Here is a 23656-nt window from a genome sequence, read left to right as displayed (position 1 = left end):
TTAACTATAGTTCAGTGTGAGTGCCTTGTTCCGCTCCCAGAGCCACACAGGAAGCAGGACCATCCAGCTACAGTAATAGAGGAATAGTAAAAATCCATAAGTCAATGTCAATACTTTAGCAGCCACACAGATGAAGGATAGAACAGAACAGAACTAAACAGAATGGCTGTCCTTGAAATTATTGTTAATTACCTGGCCTATCACGTTGTATATCCATCAGCATTTCTTCACTGAAGCATGCAATGAATTAAGAGAATGCCGGAGAGCTATTTAACCCACAGGAATGGGATATAATGAGGACCAAATGGCAAGGCTTAGGGATAATGAGCCAGAGCCACTTTATAGCAACACTGACATTAAAACAAACACCAATAAATGGTGGCAACCTTGTGAAAACAAACCTTTCCCAGGAAAAATGTTATATACGTCTTTTTACGGTTATGACTGACTTGACTTTTGTGATTCAAAGCAAAGACATTAGTTAGTTAGCAATTGACAAATATATGTCTGTAAATATATGTTGTATATTCCTCAGAAATATACATCTTTATATATAAGAAAATGATACATTTCCGGTGGAGAATTTTGTCAAACTTTTCTGGGAACACTTTGTGTTGTCATGGATCAGTCTTACCTATCTGAAAGCTTTGTAATATAAGTACTGAATAACGCCACAAAACAGTAGTATTGGTAAATACGCATGGGTCTGGTGGGAAAGAGCTTCTGCACGCGCATACACAGGTATAGCATAATCCATTTAGAGCTAATTTGTAGGTGTGAGCTTTAACTGGGCCTATTGTGCTGCCAGCTGCAGTGTGAGAGCCGAGCATAGAGCTGCTTCTGTTGGAGAGCTGGGAATGAAAGATCTGCTTATGCTGCGGACTGGATTTCCTCTGGGAGTGAGAGGACGCATTAGTTTATGTGTGTGTGTCTGTACGTGTGAGCATGTGACTGCAGTGTATGTTTGTGAGTCACATGGCATTAGCTTTAGGAGAAGGATTCAGCTGAATTTATGCTTTTAGGTGAAGTTCATATCCGTACACACTACGATTAACGAGCATTTAAAGTTAGAATGTGTTGTTCAAGGGCTCATGGAAATGAAAATGGAAATGCTCAGCTAACGTGTTACTAGGATCAATGCTTTGATCCTTGGGTTATGAAACAGTTTCTCTGCCCATTATTCTACAGCTTGTAGAACATTTACAGTACTGTATCATGCAAATGAAAGACAATTTCTCTTCAGAGAGCGGTGAAGAGATTAATCCTCTCTTACTGAAGCTGAATTTAGCCGCTTTGGTCTTTGTGTGAAAAATCAAAAGCTTGTGGACGTCATGCCTTGTGCACATTTTGCCCGTCCTCAAATACTCCCAGGCAGCTGATATTCTCCGCGCTGACTTTTTCCATTGTTGTTTACAACAAAAAGGACATTCGGCTCACATTGAGCATGAGCATGTTTCAAGTACTCAATGCTGCAGAAACTGAGAGATACAAGTATTTCAACTTTAACCAAAGGATTCCTGGCTTCAAAAAGACTTTCAACATCAGCAGAGTGACAGCAGGGACCACAGCTTGCACTTCCCCAGCAGTGGTGTAGAGCTGCCGGCTTAAAAAGATGCTTAGTAGATGTTTGGCATCTCAGCCTCGGGCTGCTGATAAATAAAATAAAAAAACCAAGCACATACTGACAAAATAGCTACTTCATATAAACTGTATACTCCCTATAGGACTAGCTGCAAGGGCAAACACACAATATATTCCAGCTGTTTGGTGTGAAGGAACTGGATGTCTGGACTGCAGCTAGTAGAGGAGGTGAAAGTTGAACACTGAATTCGCTGGAATACATTTTCTATTATTTTCCTATTTAGTTATTGATCATTTTCCAGTCACAAACAGGAGCTGTTTTGTTCTAATTAGTTTCTGCCCCTCCATATTCCCACCTGTTACAGGGATTTGAACCATCACTCTGCTTTCCTCATATAAGCACAGTAACAATTTTAGTTAATCGTTCGTCAACACCTCAATGCTGATTTCTAAGCAGTGGATTGTGTGACAAAGAGACAACAGTGAGCCTGACCTTTCTGTAGATGCTGTCATATCCCGGCTCTGTATTCAGGAAGCTTTCTATGTCGCTGCCAGAATCTCTGTGAGCTGTGGAGGGACAGCTGGCGGCACTGCTGGTTCTACTGGGCAAACTGGGAGACGCTGATGACTGTGAGGATCCTGAAAGACACAACAACAACGTGTTAACACTGAGATTAAGCGGGTTGTAAACACAGAAAACTAGTGCAAAGTTAAGTAGAAAACAGATTCAGTTGAGCTATTAGGAAATATGTACGATCTTGACATTTTAATCAGGAACACATAATGATACGATGTGATTAAAGTTAGATTCCGTGTAACTTCATATTCTCTTGACAAGAGCATTGTGTTGTTAAAGCGAAAAGCACCGCATTTCCACAATAATGAGTTTTCATTCACCCCTCGAAAACAGGTCTGTTAGAAATCAGTGAAAAGACTTCTGGGAATCTGAGAAGGTGTGAAAAGCCTGATGGATCAATGGCCAACTGTCCTGACTAAAGCCGTCTGTGCTGAACTGCAAAGGCAAACAACTACTGTTTGTGTGTTTAAAAGGCCTGATGGCAGAACTGATGTTAAAATCTCATTCAGAGAAAGTTACGACTGAAAATGCTACTGAGGTACTGCAAAACAACTTTTATGACAGAGCCGCATCACATATATATATAAAAGTCACCCTAAGGCCAACTGTTACATTCATGTTTACAAAGACTTACGAAGCCTTTCTGCAGTATTGTTTGTATTGTATTGGTTTTAAAATAAGAAGTAATTTTCACTTCAGTTAACAATCGTTTACACATTAAATATCTTCAAGACACAAAAACAACTTGAAACCACTGCTCTCACTGTAAACCCTTGGTCTAAGATCCCGGGTTAAGTTCTGCTCATTAAACTCCAGTGGTCTTTAAGAATAGCTGGCATTAAACAGCAACCCATCATGAGCCATTTTAGTATTTAAACGCACTATTTCAGATGCTTTTTCAGGCCCTCTCATTGAATAACAAAGTAATCCACCCTAAAGTATACTCATGGTACAACATATCTATAGCAACAGCATTGTGGCGCTGCATTTTTTTGTTGTTTGTTCTTGAACATGTAAGGACATGTACAGATAATATCCCTAAACTAAAAGAGGAAGACTGAACCCAACTAGAGTACAGATGTATAACAGTCGGCTTACTTTAGCCAGATGCCAAGAACAACGGGATGAGATCATTCACTGAGTTTGTTATTTTGCATCATTTCTGATCTGCATCTATTTCTGCTCAAAAAAGAGGAAGTCATTCTTTATCCCAAAGGAACATTTTCCCTGTGCTCATATGAGCAAGAGGAAGTTCCTTGTGTGTGTGTCTGTGTGTGCATTACATGTTCATCCCTGAAAGATTCTGTGTGAAAATGTCTCTAATTAATATACAGATATTTGTAACAATGGCAGACACCATATGAGGTTGATCTCTGGCTATAGCAAGTGGGAACTCTGGGAATGTGGCTGAACATTCGGCTGCAGTCAGCTGCTGAGAGGATGGGGGCCATTGGGGGGTCGGGACATGGGACAAAGCGTTACAGAAGGAGTGGTTACTGACAGAGCTCTTCATTTTAGCAAGAATCTGTTACTCCGCAGTGACAAACAAGCAAATGGGGGGGCACTGTCGCAAACTTCCTGCAACTGATCGACTGATTACTACTGACTGAAACGTACATGTGTTGATGGGGTTGCACATCCAGCCAGGGCCACCAGGCCTACTCACTTCGCCCTGACTGAAGGACAGCTTTAAGCTCTCACGATCACATAATCGACTAGTACTGAAGCTCACACGTGTCACACATTAAAAATATCTGAATCAGCAGCTCTCAAGTGATAATCTTGCAAATACTGAGCAATTAATTTCACTAATTAACACTTCTTATTCTGAGAAGATGAATGAATCTACGATTATTTTGTTACAATGAAAACTGGCGCTATAAAGTATCAATAATGTCTAATTACACAGCTTGAAAGAGCAAAGAGACTAACTAATATTCAATTCTGAATCAGAGTTTTGTAATCAGAGGTGTCAGTGATTCAAATCTCATTTGCATCTGCAACACAGCAGAGCTGCAGCAAAGGGAGGCCGCAATATGAGAAGCACGTGATTATTCTCTAACTCTGGAAAAGTATCTCTCTAGTAGACATTTAAATGTTGGAACTACTATCTGTCAAATTGTAAATCTCTGAACAGTAAAGTTACACACAGGATCTTGTACAAAAGGATGCCATACAGACGATCACCACAAAACATCATCCATCACAACATGATGGACAAGATAGCCAAACATGAAAACTACACTGACCTTTGATCCCCAGTGCTGCAGCAGAGCTGAACCTTGACCAAGGTGGTTTTGGAAGTTGATGCAAAAACATTTTACCCTTTGTTCTTCATATTTCTAAAGTCACAAGCCCACCATGAATGAAAGATGTTGAATGTGTATGTGTGTGTGTGTGGTAAGTGCTGGCTGGTGACAGAAGTCGATGCTGGGAGTTTTTCTCAGGCTCCACCCACTCACACCTGTCCACCAAAACTAGCAGGGGACTGTGAGCTTTGACAGCTGTCTTCTCTCCTCTCTTTCAAACAGAGCCACACACACACACACACACACACACACACACACACGATGAACAGATGTAAAGCCCTCTGATGAGTCAGTGGGTGGTTGAGGTTGTTGGTTGAATGTGAATCAGCTCACGCACCTGTAGACATTATGAACATAATGTATGTATATGTATGTATCATTCACTTGACTTCCAGTAAACAAAAGGCCACAACACCCAGATAGTATTTTTACTGGCATACTAACATGTTATCTACTCAGGTCAATCAAATATTGACATTTTCTGGTTTCTATGCAGCCAAAGTACACGTGTATGACAAAAAAAGTCAAACAACAAGGAAGTCAGGATGAACTCAGAGTAATATGTGTTCTAAGATGAATGTGGCATAAGAAAAAATGCAATGTAGATACAATCCAAACAAATCATCCACTCTGAAGCAGTGAATGTGGTGTGAAATTACAGACAAGATAAAGTATCCATCGGGCCTTCGTGTCTCAAAACACTCCTCGCTGCACATTTTCATACTGCTAGTCGAGATAAGTCGCAACCGAGGCTACCTTAAGTGTTCTCCCAAACTGCAGATTTTTATCAGCACTTACAGATAAAACCTTATTTTCTCTGTATACCCTTATATTTCCTTGTCCTGTAAGGACACGGCTTTTTAAATCAGTGCAACTGGGCTAACTTTTTGCAGATAGAAGGTAGATGTGTGACACCAGACAGTCAGTCTCTCCACAAAGCTAAGGATCCATGGGGGCTGACCACAATGGATGCACTTTGAGGTCTGAACATCACAAAGTGCTTTGTATCAACTTTTTTTGAAGCCAGTTGTGAGCAGCCTAATTGTGTGATATAATTTAAACCATTACCAAATGAAACGCTTAATGAAGAGCTGCTGCCACACAGCCTCCCAGTTTTCACCGTCTTCCTTGCACACATTTTAGAGAGTGCACTGCTTAACCATACTGTAATTTAAACCTTCGTTTTGATTCATGTAATAACCACCATTCACTCCTATATCTTTGTTTTCTCCTTTCACTGTATTATTTTTGCCTTGAAGCCAAGGCACACCCAGCGTGTCTCCTCCTATATAAATAAGGGTTTCTGAATCGAGTTGAGCGAAACGAGACACGGCTCCCCCCATGATAAACATAATATAATGCAACATTACAAACAACACTTTAAACCAGCTGCAGGACTCTTAACATAGGCTTGCAAACCACAGGCAGCCAGGCAAGCTACCATACTGTGGCCTTTCAAAAACACATTAACCAACCTATATTATGGGCTGCAGGTCCAAATCCATCATGAACCACAGACAATATACAGCGTGTTCTGTACACATGTGAAGAACCCTTCAGTTGTTTTGTTTTGTGGGTTTGTCAAATGAAGATTTGACAATGTTTATGTATCCAAACTTTGTATGATATTTCACACACAAAAAGAATCCAAGAATGAACTGCCCAAACATTATGGTTAGAAAATGACTGCTACCTGTTACTCTCAAGCAGAGCAGAGTTGTTGACCTGGCTAGTCAATTTTCCTCAGTCTACCTGGGTCCTTTCGTTTATTCTATTCTATAAGCAAGTATTATTTGGAGTCTGCTGAGTTTTGAGCCATGATAACAGTCCTTTATTCATTGACATACTACTGTTTAACATTGTGTAAATTTTCTATCATAGAAAAACTCTTATTCTAAATCATGTTGATGCTACATTGACGTATAATCAGGTGAATGGTGCCATTCCCACTCTGCACCCTGTACGCCTGGTACTGTCTCTTGCAAGAAGTACGTAACGACTATGTATCACTAAGTCGCACACCACCAACTATTTCACTGATTTTGGTGAAACTGCATTATATTCTATAGAGAAAATGTTGTCTGGTTTTCTCCACTGATTCCCTCAACTCTCTGTGATTTATATTTCCTGATGGACGGTGAAGTGAACCACTGCAAACTATAACTGCTGTTATTTAATTCAAGCTCAGTTTGTTAGCCAGGCTGCCAGGCTTGAGCTCAGAGCACTGGGCCAGTGTTGTGTTTGTGCCACAAACATTTCAAGGCTGGGGGCACAGTCACAACCAGAGCTGGGAGAGTGGGATTGTAACCGTGCTCAGAAGTCTCTATGCCGGAGAGGACAGAGGAAGCTAAAAAAGAAAAAAATGAGCACAACCAAGCAATAAGCTACCGGACAGGAGTAAACTGCGATGTTGCTTTTAGTGATAATAAGACCATGAATTTCCTTCCAAAATTAAAAGGATATTCATCCAGTAGGTATTGAGTTGTTTCAGTCAGGATGAAAGGGGTGGACTGCTAACATGTCAAGTGAGACAGATGCAATGGACACCTCATTTTCTCTCTCGTGTGGGAATCCTTAAGGGTACTACATAATGTATAATTATGGTTTATGCTTTAATCATAATCAGACATTCAATAAAATGTTGGAAAGTTAATTAAGCAAATGAGAGACTGATTTCAACTCTAGAACAAATTTTTAATTTTATTTTCTTCTATTGTGCTGGTATGAGAGATTCACCAGTCGGTTTCCTGCCATGTCTCGCGTTGTTACCTGCTGACCTGACTGAATAAATAAACAGACAAAGAGGCTGGAAACGCTGGCTGAGTTTAGTGACAAAGAGATATTTTAACAAAAAGGAAGTGATGTCGACTTGTTCCAGCTGCTACAAAGGAAATCCCACCCTGCCCCAAACCTCTACTTTGTTTCTGTTTGACACTCCTGTTTCTCTTTCTTTATCACTCTCTTTCCATCTTTGTGCTTCCTTTCTTTTGTATTTCTTCATCTCATCCATTACAACCCTTTTTCTCTTTCCTCTTTCTCTATCTGACAGACTGATGTTTCATCTCTTTTCCACCACAGATAAAAGGCAGTCTGTTCTCAGCCTGATCTAGCTCATCGATCGGTTGGTCTTTTTCATTGAGACTGGTCTCTCTGCTGACAGACTCTATCTTATACGTTACGGTTTGTCTTACAATCATCCCCCGTATACCGACTGAAATATATCCACTGCTGTAGTCAACAATCAACTGTTTGCAGCAATGATGAGTAAGTCAATGTTTTTAGCCACAAAAAACAGGAACACACACATAAAAAGCCAAGATAATGTCATGACATGTTAATCTATGAATAACCACTGGCACCAATGTTAATTAGCTCTGTTACATTAAAGGGTCACTTTCAAAAAATACTGCAGGGTCAACTGGAATACAAAAAGGGTCAACTCTAATCCCACTGTGTGCACTTGGCAGAAATATGTATCACATCATCTCAATGCTTGTGGCATTCATTAGCAGCCTTGTGCGCATGGTGTTACATACAAAACCGGGTCCCACTCATTAAAACACTGCTCTGCAGCTCCACCAATGGTTGTAGACTCCACGCACGATCTAACACTCATCTACTGGTACACTCCGAAGATGCTTAGTATGTTTCAGCCAGCTTCTTGTAGGAGAAGGCTGCAAAAACTGCAAAAAAAAGGCCCCATCTTAAGCCGAAACTGGTTTGTCCATTCTGGGCTACTATAAAAACATGTCAGTGCAACATTGTGGACTCCATAGTCTATAAATAGAGCCCCATAAATCTTACACACTGGACCTTAAAGTGCTCTTTAAAAAAACACAAAAAAAACATAACTAGTCTCTGAGTGTCTCCAACAAATGTAAAAACAACTATTAGAAATGTTCAGTCAGCTTTGATTAGCATTAGAGCACTCAGGGAGTCCAGCTATGTGTCACAAATGACAAATTTATCAGCTGATTTACCAGCTAACCCATAACAACATACAGAGAACCAAAAACTTACTACATGATTGTATGCTGAATACTTTTGCTAATTATTTGGCCAGTTTCATATCAAAGAATTTTAACATAATAATAAATAATAACACAATAATAGTACTAGAGACTTAACTCCAAACAATACCAGTATCTGGTTACAAAATCTCATATTGGTCTTGGCATGATGTCTGATTATGTAAAATTCTTTATTCCTATAAATAATATTTTGAGTAGAAAAAAATGTCAGACAGAGGCTGATGAGAATTGAATGCACTGTGCGTCAGTGAAGCTTCAATCAGAAGTCACCAAGCCAAACATCAATTTGCTGTCATTTCAAATAAATTAGCTTCAAAAAGAAACTGATATATCACCTCCCAGCATAAACATTAATGCATAAATGACCCACTTCCATATATGATGGGGAAGCAGTCTTGCTATATAATGTGGCTTATAGAAATATGCAGAAAACCTCTTAAATTAAAAACGAATACATGGGCAAGATAATCAATTTGAATTCACACTCTTTTCTGAACGGTGAGGTTAGATCAATAGCATTAAACAGTAACTCTTACCTGAGTGTAGAGTGTTGCACGGCTGACGGAACGACGCCTCTCTGTCTCTGTGAATCTACAGAGAAACAGGAAGACACTGAATCAGCCTCAGCAACATGTGATCATCACCCACAAAGAAATAATGATGCAGACCAGCGTGGCAGTTAGGAAGTGTTGCTCGGTGCACAGGATGGGAGGCACCGATAAGACACTCTTCATAACAGACTTAAGAGTATTCATCGGATTTAGTAGATACGCTCCAGCTCCATCTTCTAGAGGAACTGTTTGTAAAGATCTAACTTTGGTCTGTTTTCAGCCTTCAGAGCTCACAGTCACGCTGACTCCAACTCAAACACACACACACACACACACACACACACACACACACACACACACACAGCCTGTCAAAGATCTGTGGTTGGCTGTAAACATACAACGTTGGGGCTCTGCTTCCTCTGTGGTCTGAATTTCTATACAACAGCTGTGTGTGTGTGTGTGTGTGTGTGTGTGTGTGTGTGTGTGAGAGAGAGAGAGAGTGAGTGAGTGAGTGAGTGAGTGAGTGAGTGAGTGAGAGAGTTGGTTTAAGCTACAAAAGCCACTGGCACCCCCCTCTTCGCAGGCAACACAAACACAACCAATTTGACTGACAGCTCTGAATGTGAGACTAACAGAGCCTGAGAGAAGTTTATTGTTTTAATGAACTCCATCAACGACATGTACATAAAGATGACTAGCTTTGATTTTGAATGTGTTCCTCATACAAACAGAATAGACTAAAAACAGATTAATAACCTCTTAACAAAGCCAGATTGCCAAGATCAAGCTCGTCAGCAGAGACCGCTCATTTTTAGGGGTCAAGTGATTTCTGAACTGAGCTGAACCGACTGTAACTGAGTATAGATGGTGCCTCTTTCAAGATGTTTATGGTCTATCCTCCTTTAATGATTTGATCCTTGCTTTCTTCCTACTGTAGCTTGTTTCCTCCCCTGCCTAAGTCTTCCCATTTAACTCTTAACCCCAGTAAACCCAGGTTAAGCCTGGCTCAGATCAACAGGCTTTAACATAGCCCTTTTAACGTGGCTGTCTAAGACTTGTACAAAGGAACCTCCAGATGTAGAATGAACAGAACTCTAATTTAAAAGGCCCCCACAAAACAGTGTAGTTACACCATGGGCAACTGTCATCTTTAAATGTATGTATACATGTGTATGGATCCTGTTTCATTGGATCAGTGGGAGTGAACCGTCCTCTGGTTCATTAACACACTTAACCATGTTTCTGTGAAGCTGAGAAGTACTTGAACGCAATCAACTATTCCTGATGTGAGGTGAAGAGTCTGACTAACTTACAAGTGGATATTTAGTCTTCTGACTGAAGACGACCGCAGAGAGCAAAATAGTTTGGTTAGACATTGGAGCAAGAAAACACGGCTGCAACGTGTGTTCCCTTTCTTGCTGATATGAAGAGCAATACTACTTTAATGGTTGTCCATTAAATATGAACTTTCAGTCAGCAGAGAGTGGAAACATCGGGAAACAGCTAGCCTGACTCTGTTCATTACACACACCTCTATAGTTCACTAATTAATACGGATGAATCAATTGAATTCATCTGTATGAAACAATGTAAAAACTACTTTTAGTGGTTTTATCTGACAACATTTTGGTAGGATGCAGTGACTTCCTGGTGTCTAATCATTACCATTTATTTATTATTATTTTTATTTTTTGATTGACCAATTAATTGTCTATGTCTTTGGGGTCTTCAAATTGGATGTTTTTTCAGACCAGAAAACTAAAAAGTTTCCTGACATTCTACGAACCAGCTAATGCTTAGCATTTCTGTATGGTAAATAATACATTTCTATTAAGAGTTTCATGAAATAAAAGCCTGTTTCGTTAAAATTTATAGTCATAGCCATTTTTCAGTGATAGCTTTTGTTTACCGTTTCATATAATATAATGTCCTCTCCATATAATATACTGTAGTGGTTTCTATTATAGATGATGGAGCATTCACAATAGCCAACTGTATAATACAATGTGACAAAAGCAGACTGCTACAAATAAAAAAGGGGGAAAGAACTTAAAACTAAACTCGAGCACATATACTGTGGTTGGTTTGAAAATCGAGAACACAGACAGAAACAAAAAAAAAAAAACAAGTCAGGAGGTTAAAAACAAATCAAAGACATAACACTGCAGAGGATGAGTGAGTTTCAACCAGCCAGCAAGGTTGACCCTCACAGAATGCTTTTGGGGTGAGGAGGCTGAGCTTGGTTTCCAAACAACTAAGCCTCAACTGTCCCAGAGCACACTACTGACAGGGCTGCTGGGACCAAGAGAAACACTGGGCTCTGTTGTCCAGGCCTGGGTGTGTATACGTGAGTCTGTGTGTGTGTATGTGTCAAAGTACCCACTGTGACCGTACACTGCATTCCTACAAACACAGTGACAGGCGCTAACATACCAACTGGCAACCGTGTACATACACCTCCGTCAGCCAACAGTGTTTCATGCGTGCTCACACATTACAAACACTCATGCTACTTTTTTCCACTCAACAAGCCTCACGTGCACACAACAAAATCACACACACACATACATACAGATGCATGCACAGACAGCACACACAGGCTTTTTTCTTTTCTCACAGCTGTGTTCAGATATCAAACAGAGCCCGCTGAGAGAGAACAAACACGCTGACGAGGAAAGATTAGTTGGTCACAGAGGGCGCCAGTACACACACAGACACACACACACACACACACACACACGCATGACACAGACACACACACACACAGACACACGCATGCATAGACAAACACAGACAAATGCGTGCACAGGTTCTGCTCAGAAGTTAAATGATTGCCAGTGTTTCAACAAATTACAAAAGGCTACATGGCTTGACCTCACAGCAGAGCAGTGACAGCAGAACTCCAAATAGAAACAAAGGATCCTGAATGAAATACGGAGTTAGGCCAAAGTAAAGGAAACGGCAGCTTTAAAGTGTTTTAATAGAGTGTTTACACACCCTGAGCCACCAGAATGCTTCAGTGTGCTTTGGACCGACTACAAGATGAACTGAACTCTTAGGAATGATGAGATATGCTTCTCTTAGTAAGTGGACGTATGTGATACCTACTATTTATGCACCTTATATAGTGTGTTCATGTTATTTAGCAAAATACTGACCACATGACTGAAAAATTTGAAAAAATACAGCTCAGTTTAGACAAAACAGAAGCTTTCACTCACAGCATCAAACTTTCAACTCATAACTCCTCGTTCAGTGCAGTGATGCCAGTTGCATAGCAACCCTAAAGCTCCCGCCAAAGTCAGTGATTTACTGAAGGATATTTGAACTTGTGTCCGTCACCGCCTTAGATGGCGAAAAGATGGAAAATAAGATTGTTTCCACTTATTTTCTAGTCATTTCTGTGGCTCCTTCATCCAGAAAAAACGTCCACTGAGATCGACGGTAATGTAACCTTCAGCATTTTGTTGACATACATCATCAGAAATAAATGACATGTCAAAGTTTCATATGTCAAGCTATTTTTTTTTCCTGAATATAGCACCATGGATGAAGGGTTGGACATACAGTAAGATCAGCAGTGGTATTGAGGTCAGTATGTTTTGTCCAATACAAACCAGAAGAGACATGGTTACAGCCAGTCAACCAGCCTTACATTCTTCAAACAAGTGCCCCAGCCAGTTAGCAAACCTCCAAACTAGTCAGTCAGCCAACAAGGTGAGAACCGATTCCCCCTCTGAAAGATGGCAGCCCGGAGTCTAAACAGCCCAGTGCATATTTGTAGCGTCGAGGGAATCTAAACTGTACCCAGTAAAAACACATCTGGTTTAAAAATAAAAAGGCGGGATGGTGTGTGTGTGTGTGTGTGTGTGTGCTGGGGCAGGCAGGACTTGGATTGCTGCCTTGTTTCTAAACAGGCAGGCGTCCAGATAGATCCAGCAGCACTGAAGGATGCCATGGCTGACTGAATGACTGTTTCCAGCCAGGTATGTACACACGGTTTGATCCCCAGGGGTGGCTGGCAGCAGACCTGAGGGCAAGGCTATTTTCTGTTTCACTGACTTGAACTTACCAAACACTTAAAACAGGATAAAAGCAAATCTATCACTTGTCAGACAAGGATCCCACTGATGTGGCTTAAATGTTATATTTGAGACGAATTATGAAGTGCTTCCTTCACTGAACTCAGAGAGGCCACAGTCAGCTGTTCTGTGGAGCTGAAAGGGACAAAGAAAGAGAAACAGTGTTTTTTTTACGTCCATTTCAGCACGATGGAGGACTGAATCTGGGTTGAAGGACTGTGTTTTTAATGCCTGAAATGGAACTGGATTGCTTTATTCAGAATTATTTCCTCTGAGAACAGCAGAGTGGTCATCAATTGATACATCACTAATATTAAGGTGTCAATAGTCAGAGCTTACAGCACACTACAAACTACAGTTTGACTACCAACTATTCCCGTGACCATAAAACGACGAAGAATGTTAGAAATGCACTAAACGAGGAAAAATGTGCCTTAAAAAGGAAAAGAAGATTTAGAGATTTGTTATTTCCCAGCATAGTGCTTGTATATATTGTAGCACTATGTTGGTTTGTATAAAGGGTTATTCACAGTTACTGTACTTGGTAAGTGGAGTGATGATGTGTTTTGTGACTCCAGGCCAGGAGAGATGCTGGGATGTGAAACGCTGGTTGGAATGAAGTCATTTGGCCAAATGCCTGTTTCCATCTGAGGCCAGAGGAAACCGTTAGCCCGGCGCTGCCTTTTCCCACACCATCATATCGCCCTCTCTCTTTCCCTTTTCCTCCCTCTCTCCTTCTTTCTCTTATACACACACACACACACACACACACACACACTCACGCACATATCCCCTTGTTATTTTACTCCTTGGGTGAAAAGAGGAGCTGATATCAGGAACAAGTTTAGAAAGTGACAATGGACTCAAGAGAGGTGTTACATATACCAGAGCTATCCACTTCATAGAAACAGTATTTTTCTTTCAGTACCTTCCAGTCTGCTCTACTTCTTGGAAATCATAGACAGCGTGACGGTCAGTAGTTCATAGTTTAGCTATGCATTACATTTTTTAGAGCGTGGTTATTAATTTTGATTCTATAGCTAATACTCATCAAGCAATAGGAAATGGTTCAGTTTTGAGTCACAAGTTTAGTTTGAATTGAATCACCCCAGTCTTGTTTAGTTGATGGTTAGTGGCTTTAGTCTAGATTCTACACGTTTTATCCTCTTTATAGTTTGTCAAGTAAAGTCAGTTTTATCTATAAAGCCCAATATCATAAATATCATATTTGCCTCAATGAGTGTTACCATCTGTACAGAGTACAACACCCTCTATCCTTAGACACTTTAAATTTGGATAAAACCTCAACCTTCAACAGTGAAAAAAGGAAGAAACCTCAGGAAGAGCAACAGAAAAGGGACGGACAGACATGCAATAGACGTTGTATGTATAGAATAGACCAACAGTAATTACAGCATGTCAGGATGACAGGATAAAGAATGTGGATCCAGGAGGATGTCAAGCAGCTTTCAGCTGAAGCCAAACAGACCTGTACACTAATTTATTTTACTGATCTCTTTACTCATTACTGAATTCACTCCTGTTAAGCTCCAGTGAAAGTTTTACTTGCTACAAAGAAAACAAGACCTTAAAGTTTACCGCCATCGTACGATCTGTGAGGTTGCACTTACTAATTCCATCATGCTAACATGCGCACACTGACAATATTAACACCCAGATGATTGGCAGGTGTCATTTCTATTGGGGATATGCTGACTACTGATTAAGGGAATTGAGAAAAACGTTTAGATGCTATATATACATGTCTGTTAACAATTCGCAGAGGGGTAAGCAATCCCACCAGGATTTCGCGGGCCTGATGTTGCGTGAGGTTTTCAAAAAAATTGCAGTGAAAGGTGCGGTGCTTTTTACATTTTTGTTGCGGGAGGAAGTGAAAGTTGCGCTAAGTTGCGAATCGACAGTCATGCCAGGGGCGAGGGGGCCCCGTCCCCGGGGGGCGAGCCCCGTAGAGGGCACAACGAGCACAAGTCCACGGCCCCGGGAATCGGCAAGGTCTGGGCAGGCGGGCGCTGTAAAACTTGTAGCCGGAGCCGTGAGCCACCTTTGCCCCCGAGCCTTTCCAAGCCAACCCAGAGACGGCAGTGCGCCGCAGAGGAAATGCGCCCAGCAGGGGCCAGCCAGCGCCGGGGAGAGGTCCCACGAGGGGATCCTCCCGCACTGTGCGGCCTTCCCTGACCCACCGAGTTCAATCCCCCGGGCAGACTGTGCAGAAGTTGCGGAAATATCGCGGTGATTGGTTAAAATTGCAACACCGCCCTAAATTCACGGGGATTCACTGAAGTTGCGTTGAAGTTGCAAATCGCAACATCGCAAATTCCTGGAGGGTCTGGTTAAGACAGCCCATTATCGATTGTATAATAACCAACTGTTAGAGCTCCTCAGGAAGCCTTTTTCTCTGTAACCCCTCTTGTGTGTTGCACTGTTAAACACTCCTTCTTGTACAAGAATAATAAATTCAACTTAAACTTTGATACTTCGAATTCTGTCTTCCTTATTAAAGGGTCATTTGAAAATTCTTATAACACCTGGTAATACACACTGGACAAAAAGTCAGAAGATCACCAAAGTTATTACAGTTTGTCCTGAGGGGGGGTGTCTGTATCAAGCTTTATGGTTATCCATCAAGTTGTTGTTGTGATATTTCAGTCTTAGCCATTGGCATAGCTGGTTGTTTGATAAACAGTAGGGACAGAGCAGGCGCCCCATGTGCAAAGGCTTAGTCCTTGCTGCAGAAGCCCAGGGTTCGAATCCGACCTGTGGTTCTTTCCTGCTTGTCATTCCCCATCTCTCTCTCCCCACATTTCCTGTCACTCAAGCTGTCTCTATACAATAAGCTCAAAAAAGTAATAAAATAAAACATTTTTAAAAACCTCAAAAAAGGCCAAAAAAATAATCTTAAAAAAAAAGGGACACTCTTACCTGACACACCTAGCACAGAATATCTTAAAGGGTTCTATATATGTAGAGCCGTTTGGGCTTTAAATAGCACTTTAGGGTGCAATAAAGATCCCATTTAGAGAGACTCCATAGAACGCCCAGTTCAAATGGTTTGACACAGAACTGTTATGGTACGGTAACAAGACCTTTAGAGAGAGAGAGAGAGAAATGTCCCAACTTTTCCAGTGTGACCAGACATTTTAAGAACATCAGTGGACTTCAGACAAGTGCTCACTAGCCTGACCAAATAATCCTGGAAAGACCTTAAACTGTCTGAGCCTCATTAAGTTTCATACACAGTTATTCCACAGAGATGGTTAGAGTACAGGCATCTGTCTTGGTGATACACACAGTATACTCATGCAGCGTACATCCAGAAACCGCACTCCACCCCAAAATAATCAGCACTCTGTGTCTGGAGGGCCACTATCAACAACCATGCAATCATCTCCCAGGGTGCAACACAGCAAAACCCATCACAACAACTCTGGGAGACGACTACAGGTTTGTCCAAACATGTTGAAGCACTTTGTGACAGTTATGATTATGTTTTACTTAAGAAATAACCTTTTTCTGGACAGCTTGTACAAATAAGTGTGGTCAGGCCTTTAGAAATGCTCCGTCTGAGGCTTAAACTGTTAAATTACTTCATGAAACTCTCATTAATGGACTTAATTTGATGCAATAATCCTAATGATTATGTTGGACCTTCCTTTAATGGTTCATTTTCAGGTTTTCATTCCTGCTTTTATATTTATTACCTTGCTTTTACCATTATCTTTCATTATTAGCTCAGCTTGAAGCACTTAACTTTGTTCCAAAGCCTCTGTTCAAATGACTGTAGCAGTAGCAGTTATCATAGCAAGCAACTTTGTAAGTGCAGAGAGGTAGCCTACCTTTATCAAAACCACGTCTACAGCTCTCTCTCCTTTGGCACAGAGGCTGTACCTCCGCTTGTGTCGTTCGTACATTTTCCCTTAAATATCCCGATTTACTGAACAGAAGGTTAAAATCCAGCACAAACACTGTTGAGCAGAGCTGAAACTGTCTGCTTAGCTTCACATCTGGCCACAGAAGCAGCCTTCTCTACCAGACTCCAGCTTTACTCCCCTCCCTCCTTCTCCTTTTCCCTCCTTCCTTCTCTTCTTCCCTGACTCCCTCCCTTTTCTTTTCCTCTGTCGCCTCTCAACTTCTCTCCTGACTCTGCCTGACTCATGCCTTTGCTCTCTCTCTCTCTCTGTATTTTCTCTCTCTTTGTCTCAACGAGGCTGTGAATGTCTCTCTCTCTCCCTCTCATCCTGTAAATCAGCCAGCCAAAGGAGTACATTGTTAGAGTGTGACAGATGACAGTAGGCCATTATTACTCCAGTTAATGTTATTCAATCATCAGAATTTATGCTGCTGAGATTTAACACCCCCTGCTGGATGAGGACTGAGGCCACCTGTGAGGCGCCTTCTGGGAGAGATTGCACCTCTCAAAGATGATGGATCTGGCCGGTGGCCGTGTTGAAAAAGTTTAAGAGTGATGTTGTGGCAGCGCTGTAAGTAGCAAAAAAAATGTAGAAAAATAATATCTCTTCTATATTAATCTCCAAAAGGGCAGAGCTAGAGTTGGCCAGTTACTCTACAGTGCAGATTGGACTTCAGATTTTACCCCACGTGTGATTTATCATGTCTAGGCCGGGGTAATGTGGCTGAAATCGATATTAATTCTTTTTTTTTTTTAAATCATATGTGAATATAACACAATATATTAATATGTTTGCAAAGATCACACATAGAAAAATCTAATTGATGACCGCTATGAACAGTCCCACTGTTACGCATTATCAGACCAAACTCTTCACACATTTTAAACTAATCTGCAGTAATTAGTATGTTTTAAGTCTTAGTAAGATTTTATCAGTTATGATTACAATTTTCTTCTAATCATTTAATTAGGAAACAGAATATGGTAAACTGATAAGATGACAACATAACACTGTGAAATTACTAAACACTGTACTGGGTATTGATTTGATCAAATTCTGCCGGAGATACCTAAACTGAACCTCCCAATCAGCAACAATCATTTCATATTGCAAGTAACAGATTAATTTCTTGCCTATCTTTTGAAGTATCTACTCCCTAAACAACGCAAATCAAATCAATTCAACAGCAATATTGTTTTCTACATCCATACAGCAAGCAACTGTGGGTGTCAGTGACACTGTGAAATCTCCAAACTCTAAAACTCATCATTTTTATCACTATGGTAAGTTACGCACAGTGTGCCTGGTGATATTTCCTGTAAATAGTCCCAACAGCCCGTGGGTTGTTCCGGATATGAGAATCCAGCTTTGACCTTGGATCCTACCCTAAGCTGGCCAAAAGCGCAAAGGTGTGAATGCAGGTCGCCACAAACAAATCAGACTCTCCCCCTAATCCAAACTCTGACCTTCACAGAGCTCCAGGTGTATCAGTGATACAAACTATCTGTTGAACTACACAGACCACATAGTTTGCACAGAAAATAAAAAACTTTGAATATAACCTGCTGTTTGTTGGGTTTGAAAACTGACACTTTCTATATTGCTCTGGTAGTTCGTAGGAGTGAACAAAGTGTACGGCCAAAAATGTAAGTGGAGCCCATTAATGCCCCGAACAACCTCCCAGCTGGTATTACTCTAACTGTCCCATTTATTAAGAGGTAAAACAGCACACACTGACACATACACACTCACACAAACACATACAGTAAGGACCAAAGCTGCTCTTTCTCATGGTGTTAATCACTGTATTAACAATACACTAAACATTTTCACACTCCTCTCTTCATTGTGAATTGTCAACAGCAGCAGTTAATAAAATTGCCAGATTTTTCTCATCGGTACCAGAAATGTTTCAATTCACCAAACACCATTTAATCTCCATTTTTGCATTTCACTTATCTTAACTGGGGGTAGTTCAGAAACTCAGCAGTGCAAGTGAGGAAAGCACGAACACAAACAGGACAAATGAGATGCATCTTACTCAGCTAGAGGCACTGTGACATATTCATATCAAAGAAAACGATACCTCTAGGTTCTGTCAATAGAGCAGGTAAGTCAAGCCTGGCCAGTCTGGTGACATATAGGTTATATTGCAATATATAATATTGTTAAACTGCCTTTCCTGGCCTTTGGCTGTCAAGTTCACACATTTGAAGAGCTGTTTACTTTGGAAAATGCTCTATGGAAAGTAAAATGGCATCTTCAAAGCTATTGCTGCATTCTCAGCTGTGAGTGCAGCCACTCGCCACATAAATAAAAGCACCATTAGTGGCCAAATGTGTTTATTGAACAGCTCTGTTACTTTCTTCTTTTCCGATAGGTGTAGTCAGTGGCAAAGGAAGCATGCAGATCCTTTACAAAAGTAAAAGTCCTGCATGTTAAGTATAATCAGGAAATGATTACATCTTTAGTCACACATTAATGTAAAGGCATGATTTTACCTTCCTATTTAGTTGAGGTGGAGCCAGGTTTAACTACTTTGTATTCATTTGTTTCATCATGGATGTACCCATTCATTAATTTTGTCGATCCATACTTGTTTGACAAAACAAACAACAAAACTAATTAAAATTATCAAAATAATTAAAAGGAAAAGCAACAAATCCATGAAAAGTGACTCAACGATTATCAAAATAGCCACCAATTTTCTGTCAAAACTCAATAACATATACATATACACACCCTATATCTACACAACATACACACACACTATATATATATATATATAAAATAATAACAATAATCATAAGAAAAGATGTCATGTGTGTTGAATTAACCAAGACTAAATGATCTGCTGTTTAAATAGGTTACATCTTGTCAACACATTGATGCGTCTTTGTGATTTTAATTGCCTCATTAGCCTTACATCTCATTTCGTCTTTGTGATTTTAATTGCCTCATTAGCCTTACATCTCATTTCATGCAGCTAGTTGTTATTGCTGTCACTCTGTTCTCCAGTCACTCTGAGTTTTATAATCTCTCTATATATACACTTCATACTGCTTTTTTTTTCAGGTTTCATTAATTTTAGTTTACAAATTGACATTATTATGACTCAAGTGTAATATAAACCACAAGGGTTGATTACTGTTATTGTTCTGGTGTTCAAATAGTGTGAATTATGAAACTGAAGATACGTTCTGAAGATGCATCTTGAGTATGTGAACATGCAATTCCTTCACCTCAACTCCTACAGCAGTTTGCTCAACACAAGCGTGACTCTAAATTGCCTGCTCATCATAGAAATTACAGGAGATTTAAACAGGATCAAATGGCAGGTCATTAAATTCTCTCTTTGGTCAAGAGGAAAAACTCAAGTGACGCCATTGAGACTACATCGCCCTCTGCTGGTGAGCCACAGTCTCCCACAGGCTGCGTACATCCTCTTACAGTGAAACATCTGGCATTCAGAACAAGCCACTGACCTAGACCGCAACCCAGGAATAAGCAGAGCCACTGCAGTCTATGGCTGCTGAGGAATCTGTCAGTCAGCAACATTTCAGAGTAAAGCTTGTCTCTTGAAGATCGCATCCATGTGCTCAGTTGAGACAGTAACGTGACTCCCACAGGATGAAGTAGGGAGATCCTGTTGCATTTTGCAGTAAAGTAAATGTAGAGGTCGTACTTAAGGACACTCCAGCAGGTGATAGATTTCTTGTTGAATGACTGAACTAACCAAAAATACACAAAACAGAAACACTGAAACATTTTACTGAGACAGAAAAATGTCCCAGGCAGCTTTTCTGAACTCTCTGCAAATCTCTAGTTGGCACATCAAGCTGCTTCTAAGCAAATCTTGCCGTTCCTTCTCCCGGAAACTTTTTGCCATACTTTACTAGAGATGTTTTGCAATTCATGGCAATTCCTGCACAATAATAATAATTTAATAAGAGTTCCATTTAATAAAAAAAATGCTGTGTTGTGTATCACTGTTTAAGCAACGGAAAACTTGCCATAATAATGATCTCATAATAAAAAAGTATTTTATACCGAGGAAAGCCTATAACAATAAACTTCCTACACAGCAAAACATTTAGTAGAAATTCTTGGAAAACTCTGAACAAAATGAGCCCAAATTAGTTTTATTGAACATTTAATTGCACATCTCTTCTCATGCTTATTTCTCATTAAATCCTGTTAACGGTGCCTTAAATCTACAGATGCATGGGTGCTTCAAACTGTGGCGCTGACTGGCCTTTTTTTTTTTTTTTTTAACAGGATGCAGAATTATTGGATAGTTAACAATGGAAATCAGTCACACCTTCTTCATTTGTGCACTGGATTGAACTGATGTCCAATATTGCAAGTTATCCATCAGTCATATTCAGAATCTTCACAGTTCATCACAGCATGCAGCCCATCCTCAGAGCACATTAATAATAGATATAGACTCTGTCAATATACATTATTATTCTCATTTATGGTAAAGTACACTATAGGTTCATATTCACTAGATAACATTTTTTATTCATTTATCTTTGTTGATTTGCTGGCAAACTTGTTTATTTGTACTCTACCTCTATTTATTATTATCATTTGCATTATTTATTGAAACGTGGACATACAGGGGTTGGTGTGTCCAAAAGTCTGAAGGAATGTTTGGATTGGTACTGGATCTCTTGATGTACATTTTAAAGATTAATTTCACCTTAACTTCTAGACTTTTTATAAATACAAAAAGCAAGGCTTTCCTGCTATATTATAAAAATATGAATAAGTGAACTTGATGAGACAGCTTGATATATCACAGCTTATTTTCTTTTTGTCTCCTGTCAAACATCTGTCTGTCTTTTACGCTTTGGTTTGAATAAGTCTTGCTAACCTTGGTAGCATCAAAACACTCTAGACAACTGTTGCTCTGAAGTTCCTGAATGAATCAGATTCACAGACCTTTTTCACAGCACAGACATTTTGACTTTTCACAAAAGGAAAAAGCACAGGTGGAGCCAGTAACATTATAATGCAGCAATGAGTGATGTTATAAGTTCCATCTGTGTTTAACTAGTTTAAATACTGGCTGTGAAAAATGATCAACACAACCAACAAGTTTCACAGCACATTTTGCACCTGGTCGTGTAGTATCTCAGGGACTGAGCTTGGTTGCTTGGTTGTTTGTTTGCAACATCTTTGTGCCAAAGGTTACTTAAGGTGTTTCAAAGGTTTGGCAAACAGTGACTCATTTTAAACTCATGTTAATTAACCCTTTGTCTACAACAAAGCAGAGCTTGATAGGGATAGGCACTTTGAGCTTACCGTGGAGGAATCGGTTTCCTCTGTTGGACCATTTTCTTCCTCCCCTGCACCAATTACAGTTTCTTCAGACATGATGACTTCTACCTCTGGAGAAATACACACAACACAATGCAATCAGTTCAATGGCAATTCCTCTAAATACAGGAATCGATAACAAGTGTTTAGAGTAAACGGAACAGGGATTTGTCTGCCCTCACTGCAGATACACTTAGGAGTTTGACTGTGTGCAATGGTGATGAAGCAACTTGTGTCTATAGTTTTCATGTGCTGTTAAAGCTTCCCTGAAAGTGAAATTTCCCATAAGGACAATTACATATAAATGTAAACGAATCATTATTTGATTATAAAAACAGAAACCAAATGGTCCATTAATGGTGCTGTGTAATTATCTGAGATCAACTACAGGAATCTATCTTGGATGTGAACATCACTTGATAAATGCTAGAGGGACTGGGGAAATCTCAGTAATCAATCTGCATGAAACAGAATGAAACAACAACTTCTTACTTCAACATCCACTGCAATTCCAGACTTAATATTCACGTCTTGAGACAACAGAAAGCTTGTCTCTAATCGCCTGTGATGTTACCTGATGCTACGCCACTGTCAGACTGTAAATATATCCCACGTTCATAATGACACCCCACTCCCTGTATGACGCACAGCGCCAACCTTGCCCTTGACCTTTCTCTATTGAACTTGGGTCCAGTACAATTATTCCTGATGAGTGAAAATTGCCGACAGAGGAGTGTTGTGAGTTCACTTAGAGAAGAGAGACTCTTCACTTCCTGCTCCATGCTAACAGCAGCTTGCTTGTGCATGTTTGTTTTAGAGAACCAAGTCATCCAAGGAGTACATCTGAGACCTGGTCACATGTACTGGTAATGTGACTGCGGTCATACTGGAAGCCAGAGTGTGCTTGTGTACATGAGCCTAACACAAAACATACAAATATAAAGACAATTGTTGTCAGTCTGCACAATACATAACCTAAGGTATCAAATATATAATCTAGCTCAGTATGTCCAGTTATGTAACATGTCACAATGTCTCCAAACGTCTCTGCATTTACTGATGTGGCAAAACTGTTGTGCTAATATCACATATTATAGAAATTACCTCTTTTTGTAAATAATAATTTGATCTTAAAGAATTACTAAAATAATAAATGCAAGATATCACCCCAAAAGCCTCTGTGAGCACGATAATGGTGAGCTACATGACATCTAGCTTTGTGGACCTATTGCCATTAATCACAAGAAGAGCACTAAATCTGATTTAGT

At 40.1% G+C, this 23656-nt stretch overlaps 1 protein-coding gene across 4 annotated transcripts in view; it reads right to left on the bottom strand.

Moving 5' to 3' along the window:
* akap13 (A-kinase anchoring protein 13) overlaps positions 1-23656 on the bottom strand; it is a 94846-nt gene that overhangs the window by 34772 nt on the left and 36418 nt on the right. For all 4 annotated transcript variants that reach the window (XM_019258375.2, XM_027281711.1, XM_027281712.1 and 1 more), the window contains exons 9-11: positions 22374-22459; positions 9035-9089; positions 2075-2220 (exon numbers count right to left, since the gene is read on the bottom strand). In XM_019258375.2, coding sequence (XP_019113920.2) covers positions 2075-2220; positions 9035-9089; positions 22374-22459 — 287 coding nt within the window. The remainder of the gene's footprint in view (positions 1-2074; positions 2221-9034; positions 9090-22373; positions 22460-23656) is intronic.

Source organism: Larimichthys crocea, chromosome VIII (assembly GCF_000972845.2).
Source record: "Larimichthys crocea isolate SSNF chromosome VIII, L_crocea_2.0, whole genome shotgun sequence".
NCBI classification, from domain to species: Eukaryota; Metazoa; Chordata; class Actinopteri; family Sciaenidae; genus Larimichthys; species Larimichthys crocea.
The sequence above is the reverse complement of the archived record's forward strand: the minus strand, read 5'-3'. Positions and strand labels throughout refer to the sequence as shown.